This window comes from Aquarana catesbeiana, linkage group LG08, assembly GCF_042186555.1.
Source record: "Aquarana catesbeiana isolate 2022-GZ linkage group LG08, ASM4218655v1, whole genome shotgun sequence".
NCBI lineage: Eukaryota > Metazoa > Chordata > Amphibia > Anura > Ranidae > Aquarana > Aquarana catesbeiana.
This window is the reverse complement of record NC_133331.1, coordinates 45,334,590-45,347,177: the sequence shown is the minus strand read 5'-3', so window position 1 is coordinate 45,347,177 and position 12,588 is coordinate 45,334,590. Positions and strand designations below refer to the sequence as shown.

General features: G+C 44.8%; 1 protein-coding gene across 1 annotated transcript in view; it reads right to left on the bottom strand.

The window, feature by feature from the left end:
* TIAL1 (TIA1 cytotoxic granule associated RNA binding protein like 1) overlaps positions 1–12,588 on the bottom strand; it is a 41,897-nt gene that overhangs the window by 21,513 nt on the left and 7,796 nt on the right. Inside the window, exons 2-5 of the mRNA XM_073595778.1 lie at positions 6,557–6,653; positions 4,159–4,308; positions 829–883; positions 320–407 (exon numbers count right to left, since the gene is read on the bottom strand). Coding sequence (XP_073451879.1) covers positions 320–407; positions 829–883; positions 4,159–4,308; positions 6,557–6,653 — 390 coding nt within the window. The remainder of the gene's footprint in view (positions 1–319; positions 408–828; positions 884–4,158; positions 4,309–6,556; positions 6,654–12,588) is intronic.

Below are 12,588 nucleotides of genomic sequence, written 5' to 3'. Positions count from 1 at the left end.
TTACTGGATTAGGAAGGGTGCGCCGGCTTCCGTGCCACACACCATGACCAGGACATTACCATCAAACAGCAGGAATGCCAACAGCGGTCTTAGTCCAGCTGTACCAGGACCCAAGACCCTGACAAATAATTGGCTGAGGACTGTCTGTACAGCCCCAAGTCTCCAATGCTTTATTACATAAATATATACAGTCATAATATAACATATCAGATTTAACTGAAACAAACAGAGAATTCAGTTCATTGGGCAAACACGTACAACGTACATAACCATGTTGTATTAGACATGAGAGAGATTAAAACAACTCACTAATACTTACGAGATTTTACCAAATGGAGCAAAAGCCGATTTTATGTCTTCTGTGGTGATTTCTGGACTCAGATCTCCAACAAATACATGGAAGTGATCTGCAGAGAGAGATTTGTGCAATCAGTGTGATTCACAGAGAGACCAATCTGAGATGTACACAGAACTAGGAGCTAGCTGAAGCTACACACAGAGGCAACAGTTATCTATAGAATATCAATAGGGGCACTTTCAGATACGCTTTCCAGTGTCCAATTGACGTTTGGAGAATCTGAAAACACTTAACGTAGTAAGGAATAAAAGTGTTTTGAATTAAGATAAATTAAGAGAGAATACCAAGAGAGGCAGCCTAAACAGCACATGGACTTGTAAATGCTATCGGCCAGACTTTCTCTTAACCCCTTTCCTGCTGGAGGGGCCTGCAACAAAAAGGGATTAATAGCACCATCATACAGTGAAGATGATTGCTGCCACAATGGAGGAGACAGCTGTGTTATGTCTGAAGCTCAACTGTATACTTACTCGATGTGTCTTTCTTCTGACTGCTGGGAGTTGTAGCCCAATTCACCTTCACCTCCTGCAGAAAAAAGCAGATAGCGGATAAGCACAGAGAAGAGACGTGGAGAAAGCCCTTGCTTCTGAACAAGCAGCCACTGTTCCTCCTCCCACCAACCACAATCGATCAACAATTTCTAGATTTTAAATCCCAACTGCGGAATTGAAAAAAAACAACCCACTTGCAGTGCCCCCACCCCCTACATTGCAAGTGTTAATGGCTCAATAACTCAAGGGGTAGAAGAGGAGGCTATATCAATTACCCTACCCCTTCCTCCAGCACTCTGTCCTTTAATGCTCAGGGCAGTGGGTGGGCCCTTATCATCATCATGTGCAATACAGGACCTGTGTGAATAAGCTATTAGAGAGAAAATTGCAGGAGCTGGAAGAACCCTGCTGGAGCGAAGGGTGTGGTAAGAAGTACACCTTATTTTTATACCCCATAGCAAAAAGAAGCATTTAACCTTTGGAAGTGTTTGGATTCCCCATTACAAAGGTATTTGTTTCCCATGCCCGGATTTGGACTTTAAAGCTGAACTCCAGCTTTTGTTAAGACTTTACATAGTTCATTTGGGCCAGCTTGGCCCAAACAAACTATGTCCCTAACTAACCTGTGAAGCCACTGGATATGCGGTAAACACTGTATGTAACCGAGACTTCCTGTCTGATACCCGGAACACAAGAGAGTCTATCTGATCGTCGTTCAGCCAATCAGAGAAAGTGATGTATTCTATCAATACACACAGTTTCCTGATTGGCTGAGTCAGGGGCGTGGGCTGATGATGTCACAACCTCTAACGGAAGTTTTGTATACATTGCTAGATTACATTGCTTTCTCTGATTGGCTGAGCGATGATCAGATGGACTCTATTGTGTTCCGGAAGTCTCGGCTCGCATCCGGTATGCTCAGCTACACACAGTTTATAACGCACATCCAGCGGCCTAACATGTTAGAGAGGGACATCGTTCATTTGGGCCAAACTGGCCCAAATTAACTTGTAAAGTCTGACAAAAGTCGGAGTTCAGCTTTAATGCAAACTTATTGGTAAAGCTGAGGCTCACATCACAGTAGGACTTCTAGAAGAGGTGCTAGCTCTACAGCAAACGTGTTATTGGGCATTATGAAGCAGAACTGTGCTCTGGAACTAATCCTGCCTCTGCAAGTGATGTAATGGCAGTCTCTGGGATGGGAAGGGAGTGCTGGCTCTGTAAGAATTGGTTGTCCTTAAATGAACTATTCAGGATGTCCTTTGCCTGAAAAACTGCTTTTACATTCAGAGCTGAAGAAATATATACTGCTGCAATGTGAAGAAAGAAGAGCTCTATATAAAAATGCCTTCACATGTGCAGTACCTCTGCCCATTATGCCTCAAAGAGGACCTGTACTGTGGCCCGAAAAAGGCAAGCAGAGAATAAAAGACAAGCTATCGGTATTGCCTGTGGTCTCCCTGCGTCTTTTTCTCTCCCTGTTACTGGCCTAACATGCATTCTTCCACACTGGCTCTATATGCAGGCAGCCATCTTGGAAGAGAAGCAAGGCTGACGACTGGTGGAGTAGCATTTACGTAACAGGAGGAGAGATGAAGATCTCACTCAGATTCTGTTGCGATTAGCAGTCAGAGACAGCAGTGCCTGAGATGATTCACACTACTAATACACAACTATGAGGCTAAAGTATAGGAATGCCTAGGCACAGGAACTGCACCAATGTTTATCTGAAGAAATTTAGGGCAAAGGGTACAGCACTTTGTATTGCTTAGACACAATTAAGGGCTTTTGTCAATGGGCTTTAGAGTGTTACTAAACCCACAACAGTGAAATCAGTCTGTATATGCAGCATAACATGCTCGTTATACTCACTGTGGAACTTAATGGGTTAATCCTCTGCATTTGTGTAAAAAGGCTGTTTTATCCTGTATGCACAGATCCTCCCCCTCCTGCACTGTCTATCTGGGGAAGGCCAGCTAACACAGGCAGAGTAGCCGACCTGCACATGCTCAGTTGTGTCTTATGCTGAGAGAACAACTTCTTGTTCTCAGAGATAGCCAGGTCACATGATATTGACATCACACATGTGGGCGTGTATACAGGCTGCAGTGAAAATCTCCTCCTTCCTAAATTCTCGGCACTGGAGAAACTCTTCAGTTTATCATGTAACCGTGGTATACAGATCAGCCAAAAGGGTATATAGTGACAGTATTTTAATGTAAAAAGAAGATTTATAAGATGGAAGCACTGTTTGGGGCAGATGAACTATTTTCATATTACTGAGTTTGGTAACACCAAGTTTGTGTCAATGGGCAAATACAACTTGCTTTTGACATCAGCTTAAAAAGGAAGTCTGGGCTAAAATGATCAAAGCTTAAATCTACTCCCACCCCCATTCTAAGCCCTCTAAGGACTACCCTAATGGAACGATGTGTATACTTACCAAATCTAAGAGAGCGCTGGTCCTGTCATGTGATTGGCTCCCAGTGCCATGTTCAGGGGAGAGGAGGGACAGCAGACAACAGAGGCCCCATAATAAGTTTACGGGTATTATTACCACCTAGGCACTGCAGTGGTGGTCGCTGCTCTCTCTTCTCCCCTGAAGCCAGGTGCTGGGGGGGATCATGTGACCAAAGTAGAGTGCCCTTAGATTATAACGATACACATCTCCCCTTTACAGGGTAGTTAGTATAGGGCTTAGAATGTAAGTGGGAGTCGATTTAAGCTTAGATACGTATAGAACAGACTTCCACTTTAAGATGCTTCTGAGATCATTTAGAATTCCCCTAGAGGTGTATCTGACCTGCATTTGACCTTATCCTGACCTGCTTTAGATTGGTTTGAGCTACTTTTGCATTTCTTTAGACTTGTATGGGGGAAAGCAAAGGTTCTTACACAAAGGAAAAGCCCGCTACTAGGCCTGAGCATTTCTAGAGGTTCCCCATAAGATAGCAAAATGTTCATTTTGAGTTTAGGTACACTTTAAGATCAGCATAAATTACTGTGAAATCTAACTTTTCTGGTGCAGATTGGACAATAAACTCCATAACTGCTACAGACACCCCACCCTCTACCACCATGACAGGGAGAGCAGGGCACATCTAGGGACAGATATTAGATACAAGGTACAGAAGTTAGTGTTAGGATCTAAGCACTCAGCGAGGCTGCACCACCACTGCACAAGTACAGAGACTTCCATATAAAGGAGTGACAGAATAAAACATCTGTATTCTCTATAGAGCATTATGGCAAAAGCCAAGTACCAAATCTATGCCACATCTCTCCACACAAATCATAAAACCTGCTCACCTTTCCCAAGATCTTCCGCCCATTCATTGCTGCTAATGCAGCAGCAGCGTCTCTATGTTCATAAAATTCCACAAAACAATAAGGGTCATTGTTGCTATTCGGCATGGCAGAGAAGCCAGTAGCTGCTGCCACCCTCCGACCGTCCGTTTGCTAAAATCATAGAATAAAAGTCTTTTTTAAAAACACAAGACAAACAGACATGACACATCCTCATTGGCACCTTTTCAGACAGACACACACCGTTCAATGAGGAGCACAAAACGTTTACACTGCAGACAGAACACCCTTCCAAATACCATCCCAGCTAGTGAAGCCACTCACCGCTGCTCAGGAACTCAATCACATTTGACATGGTGGGGGGGTGCTTATATGGCTGTGCCCCCTCACTAGTCAGTGAGAGAACACACACATCAACAATTGGATTTGCATCTCCTCACACTGGCATCAATTATCAATATATCCATCTCCTCAAGCTCCCCACATTAGCCACAACTTCCACGTACAAATATATAGGAGTATCGTCAGTCACAGGTAAGCAGCGGGAGGTAAACCACAGGTAAGCAGCGGGAGGTAAACCACAGGTAAGCAGCGGGAGGTAAACCACAGGTAAGCAGCGGGAGGTAAACCACAGGTAAGCAGCGGGAGGTAAACCACAGGTAAGCAGCGGGAGGTAAACCACAGGTAAGCAGCGGGAGGTAAACCACAGGTAAGCAGCGGGAGGTAAACCACAGGTAAGCAGCGGAAGGTAAACCACAGGTAAGCAGCGGAAGGTAAACCACAGGTAAGCAGCGGAAGGTAAACCACAGGTAAGCAGCGGAAGGTAAACCACAGGTAAGCAGCGGAAGGTAAACCACAGGTAAGCAGCGGGAGGTAAACCACAGGTAAGCAGCGGGAGGTAAACCACAGGTAAGCAGCGGGAGGTAAACCACAGGTAAGCAGCGGGAGGTAAACCACAGGTAAGCAGCGGGAGGTAAACCACAGGTAAGCAGCGGGAGGTAAACCACAGGTAAGCAGCGGGAGGTAAACCACAGGTAAGCAGCGGGAGGTAAACCACAGGTAAGCAGCGGAAGGTAAACCACAGGTAAGCAGCGGGAGGTAAACCACAGGTAAGCAGCGGAAGGTAAACCACAGGTAAGCAGCGGAAGGTAAACCACAGGTAAGCAGCGGAAGGTAAACCACAGGTAAGCAGCGGAAGGTAAACCACAGGTAAGCAGCGGAAGGTAAACCACAGGTAAGCAGCGGGAGGTAAACCACAGGTAAGCAGCGGGAGGTAAACCACAGGTAAGCAGCGGGAGGTAAACCACAGGTAAGCAGCGGGAGGTAAACCACAGGTAAGCAGCGGGAGGTAAACCACAGGTAAGCAGCGGGAGGTAAACCACAGGTAAGCAGCGGGAGGTAAACCACAGGTAAGCAGCGGGAGGTAAACCACAGGTAAGCAGCGGGAGGTAAACCACAGGTAAGCAGCGGAAGGTAAACCACAGGTAAGCAGCGGGAGGTAAACCACAGGTAAGCAGCGGGAGGTAAACCACAGGTAAGCAGCGGGAGGTAAACCACAGGTAAGCAGCGGGAGGTAAACCACAGGTAAGCAGCGGGAGGTAAACCACAGGTAAGCAGCGGGAGGTAAACCACAGGTAAGCAGCGGGAGGTAAACCACAGGTAAGCAGCGGGAGGTAAACCACAGGTAAGCAGCGGGAGGTAAACCACAGGTAAGCAGCGGGAGGTAAACCACAGGTAAGCAGCGGGAGGTAAACCACAGGTAAGCAGCGGGAGGTAAACCACAGGTAAGCAGCGGGAGGTAAACCACAGGTAAGCAGCGGGAGGTAAACCACAGGTAAGCAGCGGGAGGTAAACCACAGGTAAGCAGCGGGAGGTAAACCACAGGTAAGCAGCGGGAGGTAAACCACAGGTAAGCAGCGGGAGGTAAACCACAGGTAAGCAGCGGGAGGTAAACCACAGGTAAGCAGCGGGAGGTAAACCACAGGTAAGCAGCGGGAGGTAAACCACAGGTAAGCAGCGGGAGGTAAACCACAGGTAAGCAGCGGGAGGTAAACCACAGGTAAGCAGCGGGAGGTAAACCACAGGTAAGCAGCGGGAGGTAAACCACAGGTAAGCAGCAGGAGGTAAACCACAGGTAAGCAGCAGGAGGTAAACCACAGGTAAGCAGCAAAACAGAGCAAAAAGGTAAAATCAGGCAAGCAGCAGGACATGGGTCTGGATGTAAACAGGCATAAACATAAAACAGGGAGCGGCATGTAAACATGGATAAGCAGCAGGACATGAAAAAGGAGGTAAACACAGGTAAGCATCAGGACATGGAGTCAGAGGTAAACACTGATAAGCAGCAAAACATGGAGCAACACGTAAACACTTGTAAACAGCAGGACATGGTCTTACTTACATCTGTAATCATTTTACAGCTTTTACACGGCCCAATCTGACTGAATAACTGAAGAATCAGGACTTCCGTTACATCCCTGGAGAGGTTGCCTACATACCTGTAGAAGAAACAAAATAAAATAATGACTTTGGCTCTAAAATTATATGTCTAGGTTACTAAATTCTCAAAGCCCCAGTCCAATTAAAAAATACAAATGAAAAAAAGCTAAAAACAAGCAGAATAAGGGTCATTAACTCTTTATGGAAAAAAAATATATATATATTCTATTCTAGTTTGTATTATTTAACTCAAAGCAGTACATTCTATTGCTCTCGGCCTCCTCCAAATTATTATTTTGTTTGCTGCTGTGCTCCGACTTTTTTTTTAGAGAGTGGGTACGTTTATTCTGCAGGGTTCCACTGTATGTATATAGAAACATAGCCACCCTTCTCTTGCTTGCTCCTGAGACGGACAGAGATTTTTAGTGTGCATAGAGCAGTGCATATGACTGCAAATATAATGAGTGAGAGGGTATAAGGAGAGGTTGAGAGTGCTTACAGAGGACATTACAAGGAGGCAGTAAAACACAATTGCAAAAGATTATAGGGCCATTAAAGGATGTGCATGGATTACCTTATGGAGAATATCATTCAGTGTCACTTTAAGTTACTAAACACTCTGGCAGCTGGGTGTAATTCAGTTTGACCATCACCGTTCCAGCATATCAAAACTATCAGTGGAACAAACTGTATGGAGGGTAGACACAAAATTCCACCTTTCATGCAAAGCCAAGCCTAAGGCCTGATTCTGAGCAATCATGGCTTTAACCACTTTACATCCCTCCCATTTTCATATGACATCCGCAGGAGGGATCTCCCACCCTGGGCGGGCGTCATATGACGTCCTGGGCTTCCGACCATCTGGGGGGTGCATGTCGCGTCACTCGGGAGCCGATGCGCGTGCCCAGCGGCCGCGATGTCCGCCGGGTACCCGCTATTGCCCGATAACAGAGCAGGACCGTGCGTCTGTGTGTGTAAACACACAGATCCACGTCCTGTCAGGTGAGAGGAAAGTGATCATGCGTTCCCAGTACAGAGGAGCACTGATCGTCTCCTCCCCTTGCGAGTCCCCTCCCCCTACTGTTAGAATCACTCCCTAGGTAACACACTTAACCCCTTGATCGCCCCCTAGTGTGAACCCCTTCCCTGCCAGTGACATTTATACAGTAATCAGTGCATTTTTTTTTTTTTTTTTTTAGCACTGATCGCAGTATAAATGTGAATTGTCCCAAAATGGTGTGAAAAGTGTCCGATCTGTCCGCCATAATGTCATAGTCATGATAAAAATCGCAGATCGCCGCCATTACTCGTTAAAATAAATATATAAAAATGCCATAAAACTATCCCTTATTTTGTAGGCACTAGAACTTTTGCGCAAAGCAATCAACATTTCTTATTACAATATTGCGATTTTTTTTTTTTTACCAAAAATATGTAGACGAATACATATTGGCCTGAACTGAGGAAAAAAAATTGGGATATTATAGCAATAAGTAAAAAAAAATAGTTTTTTTTTTTTTTTTTCAAACTTGTCGCTACTCTTTTGTTTATAGTGCAAAAAATATAAACCGCAGAGATGATCAAATACCACCAAAAGAAAGCTCTATTTATGGGGAAAAAATGATATTTAATTTGGGTAAGTCTTGCATGACAGCGCAATTGTCAAAGTGCGACAGTGCTGAAAACTGAAAATTGGCCAGGCAGGAAGGGGGTGAAAATGCCATGTATTGAAGTGGAGCGTTTGTAAAGGCAATTAAAAAAAGAAAACAAACATCATACTTACCCACTCAGTGCAATAATTTTGCACCAAGCAGCCCTGATCCCCCTCTTCTGGAGTCCCCAGTCAGCAGTCATCCCACAGCAGGCTGCTTGCTCTGGGAGGCACTTGCATGTGCTCGCTCCCAAGACACCTCTGTGCGTCTATGGAGGGGAGACAATGGGGTGTCTCATCCAATGATCAGGGAGAGACCTGGGAGATATTTTGCTCATGCACATGGCTGGATCAGGATTGGGTTCATTTGAGTATAAGGGGGAGGCGGGAAACAGGACTGCATACTGAAGGTTTTTTATCTTCATGCATAGAATGCATAAAGACACAAAAATCTTCAGCCTTTAGAACCACTTTAAGTTTTGGGATGCTTTGCTGACCAACTGCCTTTACCATTAAGATGCCAGTCCAGAAACAATATATTCCAGTATATGTAGTCGTAGGGTTCTAGTAAAATATTCAGGTTGTTACACAGCACCAGCTTTAAGTATAACCTTAGCATCTGACCATGTGAGGCGCTCTGTGTGTGCTGTGAATGCACGTCATTATAGAGATGGCCTGCATTCACATGGTGAATTGAGGCAACAGATTTCAACCTTGTGAAGTGTGCTGGAATGCATGAGTAGCTCACTGATTAGTTCCACTTCTGGTCTTAAATGGTTCTTTGCGGGTCTATTTATATTTGAGAGGTACTAACGCATGCTTGTTATGTTTTGCAAATGAACGCGTGTTGCGTTAAGGCCCCTTTCACACTTGTACGCAGTCACGCAACTTCAAGCAATGCCTGTGTAATCTTGGGTTCTATGGACATCAAGGCGCATCAAAGTTGAACTAAAGTTGCGGTTAGCCAATATGGGATTAACTTTGAGATATGAGTGCTTGATCTATCAGCATAGAGGCAACCCGACCCGGTTCAATAAGATCTGGGGATGCTGGCTGGCTACCCCTGGCTTGGCTCCATTAGACCTAACTCTTGATAGGCTGACGTAACATGGGAACTCAACCACTCAGTGTGTCCTCACCCTTGGAGTGAGCTTAAAGTACTGGGGAAGAGATATGATGAGAATGTCTTCCTAAATCATATCTAGAGATGCATACACCTGTGAGATATAACGATTAATGACATCTCAGGTTCCATGTGTTTTGTAAACCTGCTTTGGCTATGTACAAGAACATTATTATACTTTGTATCCTGTGAAGGTATTGTATAAAAGTAATACTTTGGAATGTACATGGATTATTGTACTGTTAAAAGTTGTTAATAAACTTTATTCTGATTTAAAAAAAAAAAAAAAAAGTAGTGCAGGAACTACTTTGAAGTTGCACAGATACTCAACGGTATGGGCCTTAAAGTGGTTGTAAACCCACAAAAAAGAAAACAAAAAAAACCTGCAAGACAAAGGCATAATAAGCTAGTATGCATAGCATAACACTAGCTCATTACGAAATACTCACCTTAGATCGAAGACCCCGCAGCGGCACACCGCTCTGCCCAGCGACATGTCTCCCAGAGTTATTTCCGGGTATCGCAGGCTCCGGCGCTGTGATTGGCTGGAGCCGCAACGACGTCACTCCCACGCATGCGTGCGGGAGCCACCGGTAACAACATGTCAGCTGAAGCAACAGCACGAAGGAGCCGTTGCTTCAGTGCACATGTGCCGATGACGTTGGCACATGCACGATAGCTACAGGTAAGCCTTATTATATCTGACCCGAAATGCCGCGTACACACGATCGCACATTCCGACAACGAAATCCATGTTTTTTTTCCAACGGATGTTGGCTCAAACTTGTCTTGCATACACACGGTCACACAAATCTTGTTGGAAATTGCGAACGTCAAGAACGCAGTGACGTACGACGAGCCATGAAAAATGAAGTTCAATAGCCAGTGCGGCTCTTCTGCTTGATTCCGAACATGTGTGGAGTTCTGTGCGTCGGAATTGTGTACAACGGATTTTGTTGTCGAAAAATTTGAGATCTCAAATTTTGTTTGTTGGAAATTCCGACGGAAAATGTCTGATGGAGCCTACACACGGTCGGAATTTCCGACAACACGCTCCCATCGAACATTTCATTTTACAACCACTTTAAACAGCCAAATCAAAAAAGCACATGCACCATTTTTAACACTGCAGGTGTTGTGGAAAGGGTATTGGAATGCCATTCAAAATGAGAGCTGGTTCACAACAGATGCAGTGTGTTTTTTTTCTGCATCAAAAACGCATAGACAGTAGATTTTATGGTCTCCAATGCTCTAGTTCACACCAGTGCCATCAGTTCCAGGGCAAAAAAAAAAAGCATTTTTTCTGCACATAACTTGGCAAAACACATCAAAAATGCATCTAAAAACGTATTAAAAAAAACGCATTATGGCAAAAAAATAAAAGATTGAACTGGTGGGGGGGGGGGGGCCGCACTGAAAACGCATCAAACACACTAGAAGGCAGTAAAAATGGATCAAAGACGCGCATGCATAAATGCATCCGGAAAGCATCCAGACTGCGGTTCTGTGGTGTGTACTGGTCCTGAATGGCACCACAGCAGAATGTTACTGCAAAACAACAGTGTGAATCCAGCAGAAAACCCAACTCTTGACTCGGCATTCCTCCCCTGGAGGTCCTCATCAATGCAGACATTTTTTTTTTTTTTTTTTTTTTGTGCACATTCAGGACTGGCGCGGTGGAAAAAAAAAATCAATTTGCTTAAATTTTGAATCGATTTGACCTCTCAACTCGAATTTAAATCGATTTTTTCCTCAGTCATATTTCTAATGCCTCCTGTAGCAAGCCAGGTGCTATAAAGACGCCCACATGTGCACAATCCCACTGGGTCCCGAGCTGGGCTGTATGTGTCCATAGACGCACACAGCACTGGCAAGCCACACCCCGCCTTCCCTCTCACAGGAGTCTGAATGACAGCAGCTGGGGCCTATGGCTAGTCTGCCCTTAATTTCTCCTGTGAAAGCAGGAAATGGTGCTGGAGCCGGACACATGGCTTAGAGAAGTGATATGCTGCCAAGTAAGGCCCCTTTAACACAGGCGGACTGATCGGGTCTGCCTGTCAGTTTTTTAGGTGGTCCCGATTAGACCATCTATTGCCCTCTATGGAGCGGTGTATGCAAATGGACATGTTAGTCTGTATACACCCGCTACATCCGATCCTATCTGCTAAAAACAGACAGATGGGGGGGAATCAGAGCTGGATGTAAACAGACTGTGAGGCCGTGTACATCTGACATGGACAAAGACATAGATCTCTCATCCGTCTGTTCTGCGGGGATAAGCAGACAGATCCGCTTGGCAGAGTCCACCTGTGTGAAAGGGGCCTAAGTGTTTAGGGATAGCGGGGGGTAGGGCAGGTAGTAGGAAGTATTTTACTGTAATGTAGAGAATGCATGAAGATAAAAAAACATTTAGGCTTTAGTACAACTTTGAGGGCACACAAACATCCTGCAGATCCATTCCGGATGCATCTCTGCATGCGTGTTTTTTTATGCATTCCGGTGTGTTTTTCATGTGTTTCAGATGCTTTTTTTTCTCCTCCTGGTTTTTCTTCTACTGCACTGGAGTCCAGTGTGTTTATGATGCGTTTTACCACATTCCAGTCCAGTACTGTGCAGGAAAATGCAGCATGTTCTATTTTTTTTTCTGGAACCCAGACACACTGGTGTGAATGATGCCATGAAACCTAGTCTGAGTTTTGGATGCAAAAAAAAAAAAAAAAAAAAAGCACTGGAACGCATGTGGTGTAAACTAGCCCTAAGCTAAAAACTTCAATAAATGTATGGGCAAACATACAGAAGCACTACAAAAGTGCAACGATATATAGAAGGACTGCCATTCAGTTTGGAGACTTAACTAAGTACTCCTCCATAAGTGGAATGCCTCCTAATGTCATATACTATCTGCATGCCTAAAGAGTACAGAACCCTAAGCACAACACTATGCTGCCGCTGTAATAAATTCTAAATAGAGAAGTGAACTCAGAGTTCAGAGCATGACTGTGAGTTCTCTGGCAGGACCATGTGACCGGCTCTGACCAATGAACAGCTAGATATTTCACATTTCATTACACGTGTCCAAACCTGACCAGGATGGAACTTGGAAATAAGGTTGAAGAAGGAGTGACTGGCAAAAGACCTCTCCTTCCTCCCTGCTGATGCCAATATCTTGTTCTGATGACATTTATGACATTTTGTATCTGAAGAAAGAGGTCATTTGGAC